Source organism: Microchirus variegatus, assembly GCF_963457635.1.
Source record: "Microchirus variegatus genome assembly, chromosome: 13".
Taxonomy (NCBI): Eukaryota; Metazoa; Chordata; class Actinopteri; order Pleuronectiformes; family Soleidae; genus Microchirus; species Microchirus variegatus.
Genome location: NC_139814.1, coordinates 19,614,573 through 19,635,526, shown reverse-complemented (window position 1 = coordinate 19,635,526; position 20,954 = coordinate 19,614,573). Strand labels below are relative to the sequence as shown.

The window sequence follows — 20,954 nt, the reverse complement described above, 5'->3', positions numbered from 1 at the left end:
TTGAATTATAATAAGATAATTATATTTTATATAATTATGTTTATATTTTATAATCATTCATTATAATTAAAAAAATAGGTTTAAAGGCGTTTGTGTGTGTAAAGTTTTACTGTATATAATGTCTAAAATTGGTGAGTAAATGTTAAATAAATGATAAAGTTGGTTTGAGTCCCTCTTGTGGTCATTGTGCAGCAGCTTGTTTTTTTTGTTTTTTTGCTTGTTTCTCTCACAAGATCTGGCAACACTGAATACAAAGCTATTTACGAGCGTGTCACTACTGTGAAAGAACAGGAAGCGTTCACGCCCCGCTCTGAGGTCACGTGCTCTCTGGAGTCTGAGCTGTTTTCAAGGACTTTTCTGGCTGCATTTATCACGACTCCACAGGCGGACACGGCCTCATTAGTGTGGATCTATTATTAGCTCCATTACAGTGACGCTGTGGCCTCATATAGTGATTTATAGGACCAAGAACCATAGTGTGCATAGTGAAAAAAAAATACTGCAGTGGAAGATTTCATTTAATTTGCCACTCAGGTTGCAAATTAACTAGGAGAGCCATAAAAACACTTTCAGTTACAAATATTTCAATATGGGAATCAATTGATTATTTTCTCAATTAATCAATTAGTTGTTTGGTCCATAAAATGGAAACAAAATCCTGAAATAATAATCTCAAACGTCTTAAAACAAAATTATTCCGTTTTAATGTTTGGTTTTTGTTATATCAAGCAAAGAAATAATCAGACAATATTGACCAATTTGCATGGGTCCATTGTGAACACATTGGACCTTATATCACTTTACTTATAATATTAAATGAGTTATCATGACATGAAACTAATAATCTGGTACTAAATTAACACCCATCTGCACCAAAAGAGAAAAAAAAGGATAAAAAATCAAATTGAATTGAGGACTTGGAGAATCGTGATGATACCCCTACTGATTAATAATCAATGAATCATTGCAGTCCTGATATATAACACAACAAAAAGTATAAAAAAAATGAAGTAATGTGAAGTAATCACTTTTTCCACAGCTAATGGACGATAAGTGTCATCATGACTGGATTTAGTGGGTCACCGTGACAACACGTTCTCCTCCTCAGGTCAAACGGCGAGTCCCTGAGCTGCAGCGTGAAAAGGGTCAACTGAGAACATTGGGAGAACATGGGGAGGGTGGAGTGAAGACAATCGTCATCTCTCACGTTACTCCCCGTCTATTGTGAGTCTCCTGACCTGCCCCCGCAAAACAATCCAAAAGAAGGAAAGTGGAGAGCGGTATGACAGCGCGAGGGACGGCTTGCTCCTAAAAAGCTTCCATTGTGGTGAGGAAACATTAGCCGGAATTTGGAGCTCTTTGGGGAACGTGTGCTGCTGCTGCTGCTGCTGCATCTTTTCTGAAACTGGGCCAAGACCCGCCTGCTGTTTATGGAGAGGAGGGAAGTATTTTTGGGGTCATGTTAACCCAGTAAGAATGTGATGTGGGAGAGAAGTTCTGGATCTCAAGTCTCCGAATTGGACCCACTGGTCTGCTGTTTATCATTCCAACAGTATCTGACAATATAAACACGACTGAAACATTGGTGAAAGGAGAGAACAGCTAATTATCAAGTTTTGGGGTTTCACTTAAATATCATGTACTTTTAATACAGACCAAAAAATGGGTTTAATGGGTTTATGCAATAGAGTGTGTGACTGAGCTCTGGGCCCCCAATGTGGTCGCTGATGACCGAGTGACTTGGACCCCAGGTTGGGAACCATGGCCTTTGCGGATGCTCTATCCAAGTAGCAGTGTTTATACTGCCAAGTTGGAAATCTGAGTTCCCTTGAAAATTCCCAGTTTCTGACTACAAATGGAATGCACCTCAACTGCACACTGCGACTCTCGGGTGAAACCAACAACCGGAAACTGGTTCTTGGGGGAGAACGTCCTGCATTGTTTCACACCATGAGAGCTGAAAATCCCGTAATGTGAACTGGACTTAAAACCCTAATTTCTATAGGAACTGGTTAAGTTTAGGGCAAATATTTGAATTGTGGTTGGGTTGAGGTTACGGTTAGGCATTAACTGGTTAGGGTTAACTTTGGTTTGGTCGTCCAAATGAATGGAAGTCATTGCAATGTCTGCAGTTTGCTGTAAGGACACTTTTTTGGTTCAAACCCATCTCTGTGAGGACGTTTTGGCTGCTCCTCATAATAATAATTATAAATCATAGTATAAATAACCCACCATGTTCCAGTTGAAAAGTTGGAAAAAACCACAAGTTTAAACATATCTCGGGCTAGCCGTTATTAGCCAATGTTAGCAATACCAGTCGATAACATTGCTATAAATGGAGTTGGTTAAAGTTAGGGTAAGGGACTAGGGAGCACATTATGTCAAAAAATACATCTTAATGTATTATAACCTAAAATTCCAAATACTCAACTAATGAATTAACTACAAAATACAGCAAAATAAAATATGTTATAAAAAAAAAAAGTGGTGCAAGTGCAAGTGGTAGTGTATGGGGTTGTCAGTCTCCTGTGTTGCATCATAAAGAATGCTGTTCAGGTGTGTGTGTGTGTGTGTGTAAGAGTGGATCTATGTGTGCCGCACTGTGTGATACAGTAGACAGCATGTGTGTTGTACAAAGAGGGTTTGTTTGATTGATATGTCACTAAGATTACATCTGTGTCAGAGTCCAGGACTCAGGTGATTTGCATCAGGGCGAGGCAGATACTATCCAAACCAGAAAACTAACACAGGAAGCAAAACAAGTCTTGGTATGCAAGAGAGAAAAAAACAACAAAAACAAACTCCCCAAACGAACTACAAAGAAAAACAGGAAGTCACATCAGACAAGACACACAAAGACGAAATCTATTTAACCAAGGCTGAAACAAAACAGAAACCTGAAAAAAACAACCTGAATGCAACAAACTACTTACTATTTATATGTATATGGTTCGCCTTTATTCTGCTTTATTCTTTAATTGTGAACTATATGATAGTTAACAAATGACGCGTTTCCACTGCACAGTTGTAGCACGGTTCTACTCTAAACAGTTTGGGTCATTTTCCTTTACTACCTCCTCAATGTGGGCGGAGTCATCATAGCAGGGCTGCGTGAAACTGCCGTGACAGTTGTAACTGTCAGAGAGTGTCGTCACTGGAAGAGTCAGAACGCGTTCAGTCGTATTTCAGTTCAGTGACTGTGTCAGACGATCATGTGAACAAATCTTCTGATTCTAATGATTCAGTTACATTGAAAACAACTGCTTTACAACCCATTTACTAGCTTGCATCACGTTTAAAACAAGGGCCCCGTCCCATTTCTCCCCCTTAAAATTTCCACTTGGTTTGGAGTTCCCTCAATCGTAAAAAAGTGGCTTCCCTGTGGAACTGGGACACCGCTATATGCAAATTAGGGTAGTTAACATAACGAACATGCTAACCTATGTCACATGTTGACAACCCTACAAGTTAGCTAGCTGCTTTCATAAATGGTCCGTTATTTTCTGACATTAGTGTTCAGCTGGACTAATGGATGTATATCAAACCAACACATTCCAACACATTTCGACATTGTAACATGTTTATATGCGAAAATATACTTACAACAAAACTGTTCCTCTGCAGGATGTGGCCGCCATCTTTGTGGAAAAAAATCAGCCGGCTTGCCGAATTCGCAAAGCATCATGGGTAATTTCATCTTCCATTTCGTTGTAAGCACGCATCAGAGCTCACTACAGAGATCCCCCCTACACCAGAACGCGTAAAATTAAGGGTTAGGGCAAAAATGTAGGGTTAGGGGAGGTATTGGGACGGGGCCAAAGTCATGGCAGTTGATGACTCCACCCATGCTGAGAAGGTACTATACTATAGTAATGGAAAACCATACCAAACTGAGTGGAGCTGAGCTGGAACTGTATAGTGGAAAAGCGCTATTTTCATTTGCACACTATTACAGCATTTCCGTTTTACGCAACGTGTCCTTGTTCCAATTGTTCGTTTGCACAATTTATGTATAAATAACTGGGCCTGAAATTATCTTCCTTTCTGTTTCAAAGACCAGCAACCGCCACTGGTTTCACAACAGTCTGGGGATGATTGTCCGTAACCGAATCCTTCACAAACAAACTCTGGGACCACAGCAAACTGATAAACAGGCGTTGCTGGTGCTTTTTTGGACTCTCCAACTGTCTTTTGAAAGTATGTCAGTGGGTTACACTGACACCAGTGCAGAGCTGTGGGGAGGAAGGAGGAAGGAGGAGGAGCCAGTGACGAAGTGGGTCACATGGTTACACACTGCTCTCTCTCTCTCTCTCTCTCTCTCTGCACAGACCTCAGTCCTCGCCCTCAGTGTAGTATCATTGAATGGAACAGACAGTGCAGTCAAACAGACCAACTGCTGCTTCCATTTAAATAGGAAAAGGCTGCTTCTCTTCATTTGACAGCTGACTCCTTCACTTGACTTTATTTAAAAACAACAACAACAAAAAACAAAACAATTTCCGGTAAAACTGCATCCTGACACAGTTGAACCCTGTGTATTTTTTTGCGGGGTTTTTTAACGTCAGCGGTTTAAATCGGTTTAAATGCTATAGCTAGTATTTTCCTGCTCGGTCTCATTCAGCGACTCTCCAGTTGCTGAAAACACTCCGGACAGAAACACGGCTTCTGCACTCAGGTGACAGGAGGAGGACAAAACTCACAAAACCTCGAAAAACTCACAGGACATGGAGTCGACCAAAGCTGGTGAGTCACAGAATTTATCTGCTACTTCGTTTATTCTCACCGACACTTGGTTCAGCTTGAATTAGCACGGCTAGCACAACGAGAAAAAACGGTCCCTATTCTTTCTGTTTTTTCCTCTCCCCCCCCCCCCCCCCCGCCATTTTAAGTGTTAATATTGTTTGTACAAAAAAATTACAAAAATTTCCAAAATGGTGTCATTTTCGTGTCGTGTGGTGCCGTGTGAGTGTGTTAAAAGTGGGTTAGCAGTACCACTGGGGTTGTTGTTGTTGCCCAGGCATTTTGGCTCCGGCAGCACTGCAGTCGCCTCAGCTCACATGGACCCGTCCGCCTAGCCATGTGCACCTGTGTTTACGCTCCTCGTGCGTCGCCGCTCATTGGCCGCGCGGCGCCTTGACGTCAGCGTTGCATAATTTGCCTCCGCCTGACGGCGTGTGGTCTGGCCGCGGATACACGTGAGGCGTCTCTCGGCAGCTCGCGCTGACCCAGTTTTCCCGGGAAAGAGAATGCATGCTCCACGTGGGGGCGCGTTTTTTCCTCTCCTTTTTTTTCTCCTCTCTCCCTCCCTCCCTTTTTTTTTTCTTCACAATTAAATATGTAAAATGGCGACGGTTTAACCAGTTTCTCTTTGTAGTGTTCCGCACGGAAAAAGTAGTTCCAGAATACACCATTAGTTTAGTTGTGTTTTTTTGTTTTTGAAGTGCATTTAGATTCTTTATTAAAATGTAAATTTATTTATTTATTTATTTAGCTATTTATTTATTATTATTTATACAGCCCTTTACAACAACCCACAACTAACACTAACCCATAAAACATAAACTGAAGAATAAAAAGGGATACTGAGTTAGACTGACTGGACTTTTAACTGGATTCAAACACTATTATTAAAATGTTATTATTTTATTAGATATATATATGTATATATATATATATATATATATATATATATATATATATATATATATATATATATATATAATTATTATTATATTTTATTTTGTAAAAAGCAATCATTACATCAGTGGTTTTGTGTATTAATGGCAATTATACAAAATATATATATATATATATATATTAAGAAAATTCAAATGCAGTTGTCTGCAGACTTGATATGACATATGTCAATTTATTTATTTATGATGTAAAATTAAAATGATCCCATTCAGATTTTGCTTTGCTGTTATTGTGCGTGTGTGTGTGTATGGGGGTGGCGATGGGGGTGGTGGGATGGACCAGACTACCTAGTCCACACACAACCCTGGTGGAGCTGTCTGGTTATGTAATGGCTGTTACCTAATCAGTGAGTGGTAGGAGACATCAGGTCAGCCTGTGCTCAGATCCCGTCTGCCCGTTTCTTACTGGCTGTGGAGCCTTGTTGTCGTATGATGACCTGCCCTCTTTATGTTAAGCTTGTTGCTTTAAGCAGAAACCAGTTTGCAGCTTGTGGTGGTGGTGGTGGTGGTGGTGGTGGTGGTGGTGGGGAGGGGTTAAGTTTCATGTAAAGGAAAAGAAGCGGATGGGTGGGAGCATGAGCAGTGATGGCCAAACACACACACACACAAAATCATATTTCACGGTCTGATAGTCTGGTGGTTATTTGGAAATTTGATGCTAAAAAAAAAAAAATGACATGAAACTGGATTGGAGTTAGTCATTCCGTCTTTTGTGTCTACTGTCTGCACAGTCTGTCAGATGTGTCATTTTCTTTTGTGTTTCATTTGAAAGATCTCTTCTTTTGTCGTCGATGTCAGGGTCTATTTTTAAAGAGGTGCAGTAATCTGTAATTTGGTGCCGGTGACGATTTTGAGGATCCTAAAAACCCAAAATGATTCAGTTTGAGGATTTCTTTGATAAATGGAGCAAATAAACCAGAAAATATTAACATTTAAGAGGCTGGGACTAACTTTACCCAGGACATTAAACAGTAAGGTTGTGCTTAATTAAACCTGTGCTTTAATCTACAGTAGATTAGGCCTAACTGGGTCAGTTTTTTAGACCAGAAAAGGCAAAATCATAAACAAACAGTGTTTATAACTCATTTCTCTCTCCCTCTCTCTCTCTCTCTGTCATGCAACACCAGGGGGCGTAATAGCCTACATCAGCTCGTCCAGCTCTGCCTCCAGCCCGGAGTCCCTCCACAGCGACTCCTCCAACGGCAGCTACCAGTCGTCCTCTCCGCCTCACGGCTCCTCGTCCGGCCGCCGTCAGCCGGCTCAGGCGTCTGGCCCCGCACTCATGGCCAGTGGTCAAAACCTTCCAGGGACCCAGAAAAGCGGACGCTCCTCTTCCTCTGCTAAATGTGGAATCACAAGTAAGACGGCCATTCTGATTGTATTCGTCCTCTCAGTAGTTTTTGTCTGGGACAACGAAGCGACAAAATAAAGATATTTTTAAATAAAGCACACAACAATGGAATTTGAATAACAGAGATCACAGAGCAGATAAACGTGTGATCAAGTATCAAAATTGTCACTGAGAAGCAGGAAAAGTATTTACTGTCATCATTTCCCCAGAGAGAACATGTGATGGGTTTTTTTTAGAAATGCAAAAATCTGTGGTTTTTCTGCTTTTTCAGTTGAACTGAAAGAATGTGGGTTTTTTTTTCTTACTTTTCTTTTTTTTTCCCCTTTTTGTTTTCACCAGAAATCAATGGCCTGGTGCTGCTGTGTAAAGTCTGTGGAGACGTGGCTTCTGGTTTCCACTACGGCGTCCACGCCTGCGAGGGCTGCAAGGTGAGGACACACACACACACACACACACAGATTAATTCAGCTATTCTTCTCAGGACTCTGCACTGACTTCCATTCCACAATCCAAATCTCAGACCTAAACTTAATAATTTCCCTTCGAAAAAAATAAATAATACAGATACACTCACAAACAGGGATAAATACAGGTAAGACAATTTAAAAGCCCAGAATATGAATTGAATGAATTGGAAACTTGATTTTTACAAAAACAACCTTCACTAAAGCCCTTATCCCCGACTATAAACAGTTAATGCTCAGCCATAACCTTTATTATTGACGTTCTACCTCATTAGGACCAGGTTTTGGTCTCCATGTGGACTACTGGTCCTGACAAGGTCAAGTGTTACTATCAGAGAAGGTACACTAAAGTACTAAGTACGCTAAAGAGACTCTGAATGCGGATAAAAATTTACTGCAGCTCAACCAACGTGACTTTGGACTGGAGTGAAGTGGGTCACTGCGGGCACAGCCATCTGCACGGGTACAAGCAGACACTGTGTGAAAGTAGCACACACACGTGCACACACACACACACCCACCACCTACCCATACTTCACATTGCTGCATGGCCTAGTTAACTGTGGGGAGCAGCAGCAGCAGCACAGTGTGCATGAGAGAGAGAGCAGCAACACTTATACACATTTATATACTAGTATATTATATATTGTAGGACTCTATACTAGCTTTTAGTTAAGATTTATGTATGTATAATTTAAATATTGTGCAAAAGTGTGTCCCCGTGTTCAAGACACAAGAATCAAACGGGACAATGCCAACTCTAGATCAGTTAAAAAGACTTTAAAAATCGTCCTGCCTGATACCAAACTGACTGACTAGAACTGGATAATGGAAAACCGCCAAAACAGAAGAGTGAGTGCAGGGTCGTGTGAAGAGAACTGAGCTGACAGAGAGTCTGACACTGGTCTCTTTGTCTGCGTGAACACACAGGGCTTCTTCAGGAGGAGCATCCAACAGAACATCCAGTATAAGAAGTGCCTTAAGAACGAGAGCTGCCCCATCATGAGGATCAACAGGAACCGCTGCCAGCAGTGCCGCTTCAAGAAATGCCTGATGGTGGGGATGTCCAGAGACTGTGAGTATCTGCTGCACACACACACACAAACTACTGCACACCGCTCACCCTCCTGCACCAAAATCCAGAGAGAAAATCAGCACTTTTAAGCTGTTTTTCTCAATGGACTTTGGTGGACGGGACTGAGAGCTTGTCCTTTTAAATAAAGTGAATCGTCCTCACACTCATCCTCTCTTCACTTCACAGCTGTGCGTTTCGGACGAATCCCGAAGCGCGAGAAACAGCGCATGCTGCTGGAGATGCAGAGCGCCATGAACAACATGATGAACAACAGCCAGCTGCACAACCAGCTACAAAGCACCCAGATGCTGCCCATCGCCAAGCCGCTGCCCGTCAGCGCCACAGAACCTACCTCCGAGGAAGCCGGCTCCGCCCCTTCCTCCTCCTCCCCCTCTTCCTCGCCGAGCCCTTCAGACTCCAGCTCGGACCCAGAGCCCGCCGTGGCCATGGACACCAGCCCCAGCTCGGGCTCGCCAAGCGCGTCCGACAGCGGTGAGGAGGAGGCGATCGGCTCGGTGACCCGCGCCCACCAGGAGACCTTCATGTACAACCAGGAGCGGAGCAGCCTGACCGCCGAGGCTCCGCCCACCACAGGCCCCGTGGACAACGGCGGCGATCAAAACGCGGCCAAACGCTGGAAGGAAGAGCAGCAGGACTGGAACCACCACAACAATGTGGCCACTACCACCATGGTGGCACAGGAAGCCACCCCCTCCTCCTCCTCCTCCTCCAGCCTGGGCCCGCAGGCTCCACAGGACAACAGCGCCACCCACTGTCCTTTCAGACTGTCGCGCACCACCGCCAGCCACTGTCCGGCCTACACGCATGGGGCTTTCAGGGTGTCGGCTGCTGAGGACGTGGCCAACACAGCCCACGGCGGGCACCAGTGGAGAGAAGGCAGGAGGATGCATCTGGTGAGAGGGAGGGGGGTCAAGCTGCTCATCTACAGCTCACCAAAACACAAAAACTACACAATGTGATTTAAAAAGAGGGGAAATTAGACTTTAAAATGCAATGTTTAAGTCCAGGACAAAGAATAAGAGTCAAATACAGTTAATTTGTTCATCTAATTATCACAAAACCAACCCTACATGCTTTAAATAAGTGATTCAAATATATTAATGCAACATTTTAGTAATAGTAATAATCAAATATAGCTAATTGAATTAATTTGATAAACTAATTCACTACATTTTAATTTGGGAAAGAAAGGATAAACATGTAACATTTATGCTTAAATCTGGCCACTAGGGGGCAGCAACATAATGTGTAAAATAAACCAGACTGATAGGATATGTGGGTATATGTTTGATATTATCGGAGGTTTGCTCATAATTATTTTTTCTCTCTCTCTCTCGTGTTTTTAGGTCTGTCCGATGAACACGTCTCCCAGCGTGGACCCGCGGAAATCGGGCCACGAGGTGTGGGAGGAGTTTTCCCACAGCTTCACCCCGGCTGTCAGGGAGGTGGTAGAGTTCGCCAAGAAGATCCCGGGCTTCAGAGACCTGTCGCAGCACGACCAGGTCAGCCTGCTGAAGGCTGGAACCTTCGAGGTACGACGGGTGTCACTTTTCTGTAATCATGTTTGTTTATATCATTGTCAGCTTTTTGCAGCCGTTTAAGCCTTTGTTTTTTTTTTTTCCTCCACAGGTGCTCGTGGTGCGCTTCGCTTCGCTCTTTGACGTGAAGGACCGCACCGTCACCTTTCTGGGTGGGAACAAGTACAGCGTGGACACTCTGAGGGCCATGGGCGCCAGCGACCTCCTCAACTCCATGTTTGACTTCAGTGAGAAGCTCATTAACCTGGGACTGAGCGAGGAGGAGATGAGCCTCTTCACTGCTGTGGTGCTCGTCTCTGCAGGTGTGTTTTTGTACTTATAACCACAGCCACGATCTCAGAGATCAGAGCATTTAGAGGCATTTCATGTTTATCGTTTGTGTATTTTCACTTTATATGCTCTTAAACAGTGTTTATATGATTTTTATTTTGTATAGTGTTGCATTTCTTTGCCTAAATCTTTGCCACACCTATATTTGTTATCATTTATATGCCTTTTGTTGGGGGTTTTTTCGGACTTGGAGCCCAGAAAGATCTAGACTCTTGAATATATCGGTTATCGGCCAAAGCACTCTTCATATATCGGCAAAACGTCCAATATTGTGCCTATTTGAAAGATCTAGACTCTTTAATTATCAATATCAGCTCAATTACAACCAGTATATCAGCCAAAAGTCCAATATCGTGCTTCCCTAAAAGATGTACAATCGACTATATCGGTATCGGTTATCGGCTCAAGAACTCGGGTATGTATCTGCAAAAGTCCAATATCGTGCTTCTTAAAAGATTTAGACTTGAATATATCGGTTATCGGCCAAAGCACTCTTGATATATCGGCAAAAAGTCCAATATCGTGCTTCTCTTAAAGATCTAGAATCTTGACGGTATCGGCTCGAGCACTACCGAGTCCAATATGATTTTGCTCTTAATTTTGCACCAAAAGTTAACTTAGTGTTTGGTGTTTTGCACCATGAAGCTCACTGACCCCTCCCTCCCTCCCTCCTGTTGTTCCAGATCGCTCCGGCATCGAGAACGTGAACTCGGTGGAGGCCCTGCAGGAGACCCTGATCCGCGCGCTGCGCAGCCTCATCACCAGGTCCCACCCCAACGAGTCCGCCATCTTCACCAAGCTGCTGCTCAAGCTGCCCGACCTGCGCTCGCTCAACAACATGCACTCCGAGCAGCTGCTGGCCTTCAAGGTCCATTCCTGAAGCCTCCTCCAGTACTTGACCCTCCTCGCCCTCCGCGCCACAAACGCAGAGGCCCGGAGACCCACAGCCACACTTCCCACCCAACCTCAGACAAAAAAACACAAAAAAAACAAACTCCGCCTCCTTCCACTCACTCATCAAACTCTGAAACTGAAAACGTTGACATTTGCAGGAAGGAGGTCGATCCATGAAATGTTATTGTACTGTACTGTAGGGCCTGACAGCCTGTGTATGTGTGTGTGTATGAGACGGTCATGCTTGCACACAGACACACTGATCGATGTACATGTTTCCTGTGTTTGTGTGTAGCATAACTGTGCGTTTGTGACCGTACAAAGCACTTTTCTGTATAGTGTAGACCGGTGTTTTTTTTTTTTCGTTTGCATTCATAGTGCAATATGTGACCGCTTTGTGTTGATCTGAGCTGTACAGCGACGAGTCGACCGCGCTCGTGGACATTTTTCTTTTGAAATGAAAAGTGCTGTCTGTCATAACCGAGAAGTTGTAAACCTAAAAAAAACAAAAAAAAAAACACAAAAAACTTGGACTCTGAATAAGTGACGAGGTGGAAACCTCTTTAAAAAAAACACAAAAAGAGAGCGAAGACGAGATCGTGGAAGAATGTGGTTTGATTTGAGATGATTTAAGAAAAAAAAAGAGTCTTATTTAGAGGCTTTTTCCATGCAGTTTGTGTTCGTTCTCCGTGTTTCTCTCAGTCGCCGGATATGTATTTTATTTTCTAAATTATTTGGGCATTGTGACAAATCAAATGTATCCCGTTTGTTTTTACACACGGGTGGAAGTGGAAGTGTTGAGACACTGAACAGCTGGAGACACATTTCCAATTCATTTACTCACATTTTACTCGATTTTACTCGAAACAACAACAAAAACACCAGTGTCTGCTGTCTCCTGCTGACTTGGTCATGCTGTTTCCTTATCGGCCACATGATGGCGCTGCTGGACACTGAACAGCAGGGAAAAGAAACTTGAATGAACTTCATTTCTTTTCCTGTCATTTATTTCCATTGAATAGACCTGTACAGATTTAAAGCTTAGTTGAACTGAATAGATAAACTCTTGACTGTAATATCACACATGTGATTGTGACTTAAATAAGCTGAATGGATGTGACACGCACGTGTGCGTGTGTGTGTGTGCGTTGCTGGTGTTTTTGATGCCATCGCTTCCTTTCAGAATGTCCGTTGTGCTGACGTGGCTAAAAACGTGGCTCTGTTCTCCGTGAAAAGGACTGCAGTTCGCATAGATTTCAATATAAATATGAATATAAATATATATATAAACACACATGCTATCATACATACATTACTGTATAGATGACTATATCTATATAAATAAATTTTCTAAACGCAGAGGGTTTTGTTGTGGTGCTTCTTCTTTGAGTTGAATCACATCCGGTCTTGTAAATAATGTTGAAATATCTGTTGCTATGGTTCTCAAACTGACGGTGGTACGTGAGCTACTTCTTGTACTAAAACCTAATTATACAATGTAGAACCAGCTGAAGGTTAATTAGTTTAAGACAGAAGGAGGAAAAAAACCACTTTACCCTTAGTTATACATCTAACAACAGATCAGGGCCGGCCCAAGCCTTTATGGGGCTCTAAGATGGGGCCCCTCGTAGTAGCTGGTGTTTTATTACCACATTAAAATTGCATTAATTAAACCTTAGAGCAGGGTTTCACATGTATTTAATATCATAAACAATTTTCAGTCTTTGGTTGCAGGAGAAATCTCAGTGTTTATGAGACTCACCATTTATCTGTTTCTGTTCCACATCGTGTTGAAAAAAACCTCCTTCAGTAGATCAGGCAACATTAACCGTCTGCAGACCGCAAGACAAGGGGGCGGGACTATAAACAGGAGGCAAACACAGACCATAATTGATCAATTCCATCATCGACTATTTTGATAATTGATAATTGACACAGTTTATGTGTAAAAAAACACTGTTCTCACCTGAAAAGCTTGGCGTCTCACTCCTAGCTTCCACTGGAAATGAAGCCATGTGCACGGCGGCCATTTTGTTTCAGCAACTCAGGTGTGTGTCATTGTGTTAATTAAAAAACAATGATTTACCTTGAACATGAACATTCTGGTCTGACCTCTGAAACTGAACAAGGTCAGGTCTAGTTAGGACTCGGACAAAGGGGGTGACCAGCATGAGGCAGCTAAATGGAACTCAGCCGCCATTAATTCAATTATTTACACCAAGTCCTTTACAATACAGTTAAATTAGTAAACTGATCATACAGTGAGAAGACACCGGAAACGACAATGTCATGGAAAAAAGTGACATCTAGAGGTAAAAGTGAATATTACAACGGTCCGAACACTTACAGCGTTTGTTTGTCCATTCCGGGCTACTGTACACAAGGGAGCACAACATGGTGGACTCTGAGGAGAGAATGGCTGAATAGTAAGCAACATTTACTGTTTATCAGGGGATAATAAATGAATAAAAACACACTTGTAGATCATTGTCTTTTGTCGATTAAATGGAAAACACAAACATAAGAGAAAGAAAAGGACAAAACCACATTCTCTCAAAACCATCTTTATTCTCAAAAGCCAATTCACATTAGCTGCAATCATCGTTCAACCGTGAGCTCGTCTTCTCGCTCTTTAGCCGTCCACGCCGCTCATGTCAAAAGTTCTCTGTCCACAGCTGGACGACGACGGATCACTGGAGCGGACGTCCAGTAAAATAATGCAGAGTGCAGGACAGCGAACCAGGACGAGACATTGCGCGTCTGCGTCCTGTGGTTTCACTGCTACAGGTTCACTCCTTCCTGCGCCCCCAAAAACACACTTTATTTATCTCTCCGACGTTTTTTTTTCCTGTAAGTGTTGAACAGATGAGTCGAACAAGAAAACACACTTAAAACACACAAGGAGAAAAATCTGTGTCAAAGGTGGACGATTTCTGTCTCTGATGCTGGTTGCACTCTGATCTCTACAGAAGAGGATTCTGGCCACGTCAGCATTGTTTTTAAAGTCAAAATTCTGAATTTAGACTTTTTTTCTGACATTTTGTTTTTCCAGAATTCACAATTTTCACAATCAGAATTCAATAAGAAGTCATTTTTTAATAATTAACATATTTTCTCTCAGAATTCTGGCCCTGATCCTCTTCCGTAGTACGACCTCAGCTGTGTTTTTGTGGAGAAGTGAAGTCCAGCTACAGTCTTTTGATTTTTTTTTTTTTAAATCGTAAATTAATGTTGCACTATTAATTTCTTTTTTGTTTTAATGATTCATAAAGTCTTGCTCACGCTTCTTTCTTTTTTTTTTTTGCAGACATGAAAATGCATTCAAGAGCAAGATACCATCTTTTTTTTTTGTTAACACTATGCAAAACAGTATGTCCATATTATGCTAACAACATCCGTAAAAAAAAAAAAAAAAAAATCTGCAGTCTGAAAATATACATCCTTTTTCCTTTGTACTGTAAAATAGCTTTTCTATGGTGCAACTCTTGTTATAGGTTTATAACTGAGTAACGTTAAGGGTAACAACTCGTGGGAGAGATAACGGTGTACTGGCACTTCTCCAGGAACAGTAAACATGTTTTGAACCAGCGGTTAGCATTGACCACGTTTACACGCACCAACAGTCACTTTGATCGTTACGATTTTGTCGTTCACGCCGTGTGAAAGTCAACGTTCTTATTCAGGTTTGTGTGTTTGATTTTAAAGCTGCGCTAACTGCATTTAATTCACGTTTTAAAACGAACAGTGTTCTTGTTTTGAGGGAAAATAGACTACCAATGGGGGAAGGCTAATTCCTAAAACTGGCTAAAGGTGGCTAGCGGAGTTAGCAGAGCAAAATCTTGGGGCTGAGTTTGTAGCAAAAGTTGCTAAAGTGATAGCGACGTGGTGACCACCGTGTCCGAATTTCACAAAAACACCAACAATTAGTTTCTCTAGACTCGGTCAAATATATACTTTGCTAACAAATTAGCTTTTGACAAGGATCACTTGTTAACACCCACTGGTGGATGTTTTGACACATGTTAAGGGTCAAACCAAAAATATTGAGCCCACCAGCAGTAGGAGAACACTGGATGTGGCCCCCCCTGGTGGCTGGGGTCAATTTAGAGACTCAAATAAACCCACTTTATGGGGAGCAATAGGGACTGGGAACCCCAGGCCTTGACCTGTCGGGATTCCAACCAGCAAACTCTCAGGTTACAAAAGTCAAATACTATTTTCTCATTAAAACGAGGTCAGGTGTTTTCTTCAGGACTTCCAGAACCACGGAGAATATCGCATTTCTTCCTCAAATCGATGTCAACTGCTTGCTAACATGTTAACACCCCCAGTGGCAAAAAAAAAATGCAGCTTTAAAATGACTCACTTTTTTTTTCATGGACTTGTCTTATCTCTTAATCTCTTGTTGTGGCCTTTTCACCTGTGCAGGGATCCAGAAACTCAGGAACTGAACTTGCATTTGGACCAGAGGAATGTCGCTCCAGTTCCAGTTCTGGTTCCGGTTGCCAGGTCACAGTTACAGTTTGCGTCGTCTAAAAAATAAAAAGGCCTCGCTCGTGAGGTAGAATGTGGTCTTAACAGTACTGTATGTCAGTGACCGGTCAAACACAAGTAGCACGTATACAACTGTCATCCAGACTGCGAGCAAAACGAGCTATACTTGCCGCTAGCATACTGGGGCGTTATTTTCTTCTTCTTCTTCTTTTTTAAATGTTGTTGATGTTGTTGTTATGCAGCCGAATTCCTGAGACTAGTCTAAAAAGTTTTAAAAAAGAGGTAAGAGAGCGCAGCTAGCCTTTTCGATTCAGTGTTGTTACATACAAAACATTAAAACAGTCACGCAGACACGAGAGACTGAGAGATTGTTACGATCTCACTGTATTTACAGAGAAAAGAAAAGCAAGTCTCAAACAAAGTTGTCACTCTTGAATCCTTTTTTCGGTCTAACTCGCTGATGTGATGACAGGGCTGTCACTTTTCCGCACACTAATCCTTTGAACGTATTCGGAAACATAACCTCCGTACACGCAAACAAATGTGCCATGAGGCCTTACCCCCCGCTGACTTGCTAACAGCTAAGCTAACAGATGAGTCGGCAGCTTTGCTTGTAAATGTGTAAAACCCGAAATACTTCCACACATTTCATGATTTCTGAAGTGTTTTCAAAACAGATCTACAGCCAAATTCTTATTTTTTTGTTTGTGTTTGAGTGTCAACCCTTCATTGCGTTAAATATCCAAATTTCAGACAAAAAGTGACAGCCCTGTGTAATATTTCAGATCTTTACGGCTCTTCAGACGTGATTTAAATGCAACACAAATGCAACAAAGGTACTTTTTAGGTCCTTAGTTCCTGAGTTTAGTTCCTGGGACTTTTCTGAGGATAAAGGCCGTTATGCTAATTCAGAATTAAATACGATCCATCCAACTGGACCGAGTTTTAAATTGTAATATTCTCATCTCGTCACATCGCGGCGTGAACTTTGACCTTGACTGTGGAGGTAATGGTGCGTGGAAACATGGCCAGCGTTGCGTTTTTCTCCTGGCTCAGAATGGCCCGGCGCAACATGCTAACGGGACCACCTGATCCTCCAGGTGCCAGGTTCCCCCCCCGTTCATCTCTTTCCCTCTGATTGTCTGTGCATTTATATTGAGACTGTACAGTTTGCGAGGTGTGTGTGTGTGTGAGGTCCGGGTCATTCAAACACTGCAGCAAGTCTATTGCTTTGATAAAAGGCATCACTTCACAGAAAAGAGAGGAGAAGAAGGAAATAAACAACAACAATAACAACAACAACGACGACAACAAAAACAAAAAAACACAAGCGGCTTTGAGGAGTAGTGTGAAGCTCGGGAGAAAAAGCGAGATTTACAAAGCAAATGTTTGTCACGTTGCAAACGACAATACCATAGAGAAGCTTTTTTTTCCTTTTTAAAAACAACAACAACAACAAGAGGAGAGAACGATTATTGGCTAAAATAAAAGAACGGATCGAGCGCTACGTTTTTTTTTTTCACAATCTCACCAGCTCCCTCAGTGTACCGTGCTGATGATGAATCACACTGTTTTTGGTCCAGCCAAAGGTCACTGGGCCTCAGATCCCACTGTTTGGTCACAGTGGAGGGTCTGACCTACGTGTTATGTAGGGCACATGCATTTATATATGCATATACATGTATGTGCATGTGTGTACTGCATATGTGCGCGTAAGTGTATATGTATGCCATCATTAGAGGGCGGTTGGCTTTTTCCATCAGCCATTTCCCCGACCGTAGCACCATGACGTCACTGTCTTAAACGCTCAGCCTCCGGCGTGCGGCGAGGCGTCAAACCACAAAACAAAAGAAGAACGCTTTAGAACACTGTGTGTGTGTGTGTGTGTACTTGTATGTATATCTTTGTGAGGACCAAAAAAAAACTACAAACCAGAACATTTTGTCTGTGTATATGTGTTTAGACCTGGTGTCAGGGTTAGAACTGGGTTTTTAGTTGTGATGGTTAAGGACAAGTGTCCTCACTAAGATAGCTGTACAAGAGTGAGTGTGTGCGTGTGTGTGTGTGTGTCGAGTCTGGAGCGGGGACTCTGCCGAGCGGTGAGCGCTAACGCTAACTAGCACAAGAGTCGGAGGGCATCATTCACTTGGGTTTGGCACAGCGTGTGGCATCGTTACACATTAATACAAATAAAAAAATAAAAATAAAAACCCCGACTACAACGTGATTGTCTTCTCATGACATTAGTGTCATTTGTGTGCTTTAGTTTAGCCCTGACCAATTTGTGGCGATGGTGGTCAGGCGCGTTTTTTTTGTTTTGTTTTTTTATTAAATGCTAACGCTGCATTCCTGTCAGTGTCGGCAGGTGGCGTCATGATCGGATGCAGCTACGACACAGAGTTAGCGCCATGACACCATCATATTTACACCACGGCTAATGACACAACTGCTACTATTTTGATTATTGATGAACCTACAGAATGTTTCCCCTGTTAAAAAGATAATCATCACAGTGTACGCTCTGTAATCCGTTGCAATAACGCAATTAGCTTCAGGCTAATAAGACGCTCGTAAGACCATACACCGTATTAAGCGCATACAAAATCTTCTCAGTTGTCTCTGGCATTTGTGTGGCAGCAGGGCCGTTTAAAAGGATTCTGAGGTCCCAGAAAAAAGGCCGTAAATATACGTAAATATATACGTAAATATATATGTTAAAATAAAGTCCTTTTGGCTTTGTTTTCTTTTTTGACTACTTGAAAAGCAAATATAAACTATACTGGCATGGGGCCAAGGTGTTATTTAAAAGGGATTTCTGACAAAATAGTCCCTATTTTGTGCTAACACCGTGTTCCCATTTAAACCCGAGTTAAATCAATTTGCAGTGAGTGTGGGTTTTTATCAAGCTAATTTCTTCTTTGCCTTCTTAATTTTTTTGCCATCACGTTAGCATAGCTCTTAGCATAGCCATTAGCCGTGAATGTCAGTAGCGAGAGACTGACGTTTTTCTTCTTCCTGTCTCGTTCTGTGATTCACACACGGGTGATGCAGCGATGAAAAGACAAAATAACAATTGTTATGATGTAACTTGCATATGTTAACTTCGCTCTACAGTAGACTTGCTAATTATTGTGTAAAAGGGGCTTAAATAATTCTCCTTTCTCCAGGCGTTCTTTGTAAGGAGTCTCTGTTATGCTATCGTAACACAGACGCTAACGCTTGTTGCAGTTGTCAGCCGCTGTGACGTCGCAAAAGTCCGATGTTTTCGACATCCCAGGAATGCAGCGTTAACGTCGAGATCGCGCGTCGCTGTTAGCGCGTCATGTCACAGTACGATGGCGAGAGCAGTTCACGCCACATGGATGACACACTACGTGTCAGTTAATAAACTCGAGCAGGTAGGGGGCGGGGCTTAAAAAAATAAATCACGAATAAAGTCCTATTTTTGTGGTTCGGGTGAGCAGCCGTCTTGAAATTTTTCAACATAAAAGGAAGGAAAACACAACATCTGCATGGTTGCTAATGATAAACAAGCGTCAGTAAAACCACCATTATGCCAACTGTACAATCATCAACACAAATCCGAGGTGAGAGGTTATATCCACAACAATAACAACAACAAAACAAAACGAAAAATAATAAAAAGTACCCGCACTGTAAAGGAATGGTTCCATCCAAAACTAGACCAGAGAGTTACTCCTAACCTATGGAATGAAGTGACACTCAGTAGTGCTCATAGAAAGTTCATGTGATGGCCCTTCTCCTGGTTCCACCCCTGAGACCACCAGGGTGCCCAGGCGCTGACGGATGCACACATAAACACACACACACACACACACATACACATAGATAAGACGCACACACATACACACACACTTGCACACACATACACTAAAATCCATCGGTCAGTCCTCGAAGACCTCCAGGAAGAGCGGAGGGAACAGCTCGGTGGGACACTCCACTTTCATGTGAAGGAATCGGCTGGCGTGGCAGGCGCCGATCATCCGCAGGTCCGTCACCTTCATTAGCAGCTTGGGCCAGAAATGAGCCACTTTGTGTTTGCGGTAGTTGATGTAATGTTCAAAGGCCAGCAGGAACTCCTCTTGGCAGCGCTCGATTTGCTCCACACTACTGAGGCCTGGTCGATCTGGTGGCGACAGAAGGACCATGGAGTTAGTTAGAGGTGGAGCACCATTTAGCTGTATATGTGTCACCACATAAATCTACACCTGCTACTGTATGTATGCCTATATGTAATCATTACACTGCTTTATAATTCCGTTTGTGTCATTCTTTAAAACTGCTCACTCTCTGCACCAAAGTCCATAGAGAAAATTTGCGTTTTTTTACATCACAGCACACGGGAGTTGTTTTTGCACCGCTGCCTCAAACAGTGACTTTAAATGGGTTTCTTTATGACTCTGGTTTTTGAAATCCTTTGATGAGATTTAAAACGCTGAAAAAATGACAAAAAACTGCAAAACAAAGCAGAATTAAACCAGTGTAACCATGATCTAAAAACACTGATTTTCTCTATGGACTTTGGTGCAGACGAGTGGACAGTTCTTCCTTCTTGAACAGCTGAATATATCTACTATAACATCTTATTTTATCATCTAACTTTATATAATTTATTTTTCTATCTATCTATCTATCTATCTATCTATCTATCTATCTATCTATCTATCTATCTATCTATCTATCTATCTATCTATCTATCTATCTATCTATCTATCTATCTATCTATCTATCTATCTATCTATCTATCCATCGCTCACCAGATGAAAGCAGGATGACGGCCTGTAGCAGAGCCACCTCCGAGTCGTCCAAGTTAAAGGAGGACAGCGAGACGCCGAGGTCGAAGATGGCGTCCGAGACGACGCCCAGGCCGCCGTTCTTGAGTTGACCTCGCGTGACCGCCATCTCCCCGTTCAGCGTGAGCGTCTCGCTCTCGGGGTCGTAGCGGACGGCGGCTCGCAGCGACATGATCTCCATGCAGCAGCCTTTCAACAGAATGATCTGGTCTTCACAAGGCAGCTGAGGACCAGGAGGACAGAGGGGACACAGGGTCAGTAAAGACTCCCTGAACGC

The 20,954-nt window shown here is 42.5% G+C and overlaps 2 protein-coding genes across 3 annotated transcripts in view; one reads left to right on the top strand and one right to left on the bottom strand.

The window, feature by feature from the left end:
• The first annotated feature begins 4,447 nt into the window (after positions 1-4,447).
• On the top strand, positions 4,448-12,671 carry nr1d2b (nuclear receptor subfamily 1, group D, member 2b). The gene is made up of 8 exons (XM_083899802.1): positions 4,448-4,743; positions 6,824-7,054; positions 7,387-7,475; positions 8,442-8,586; positions 8,773-9,500; positions 9,954-10,139; positions 10,237-10,447; positions 11,159-12,671. Exons 1-8 carry the CDS (start codon positions 4,725-4,727, stop codon positions 11,353-11,355), a joined length of 1,806 nt encoding a protein of 601 aa, XP_083755928.1. The 5' UTR covers positions 4,448-4,724; the 3' UTR covers positions 11,356-12,671.
• Positions 12,672-13,986: 1,315 nt separating this feature from the next.
• Positions 13,987-20,954, bottom strand: part of thrb (thyroid hormone receptor beta) — a 95,164-nt gene continuing 88,196 nt past the window's right edge. Inside the window, exons 10-12 of one of the 2 annotated variants that reach the window (XR_014592992.1) lie at positions 20,642-20,900; positions 14,407-20,010; positions 13,987-14,323 (exon numbers count right to left, since the gene is read on the bottom strand). Coding sequence is in view for 1 of the 2 variants with exons in the window: in XM_083899803.1 (XP_083755929.1) it covers positions 19,769-20,010; positions 20,642-20,900 (501 nt within the window). In the remaining variant the exon portion in view is untranslated. Of the gene's footprint in view, positions 20,011-20,641; positions 20,901-20,954 lie in introns of both variants that reach the window. The other variant, XM_083899803.1, reaches the window with a different exon arrangement.

Excerpts from the sequence above, each read along its gene's own strand:
- nr1d2b (XM_083899802.1), top strand. Across the intron at positions 7,055-7,386 it reads TGCTAAATGTGGAATCACAA|AAATCAATGGCCTGGTGCTG; the intron begins GTAAGACGGCCA and ends TGTTTTCACCAG. Across the intron at positions 10,140-10,236 it reads TGAAGGCTGGAACCTTCGAG|GTGCTCGTGGTGCGCTTCGC; the intron begins GTACGACGGGTG and ends TTTCCTCCACAG.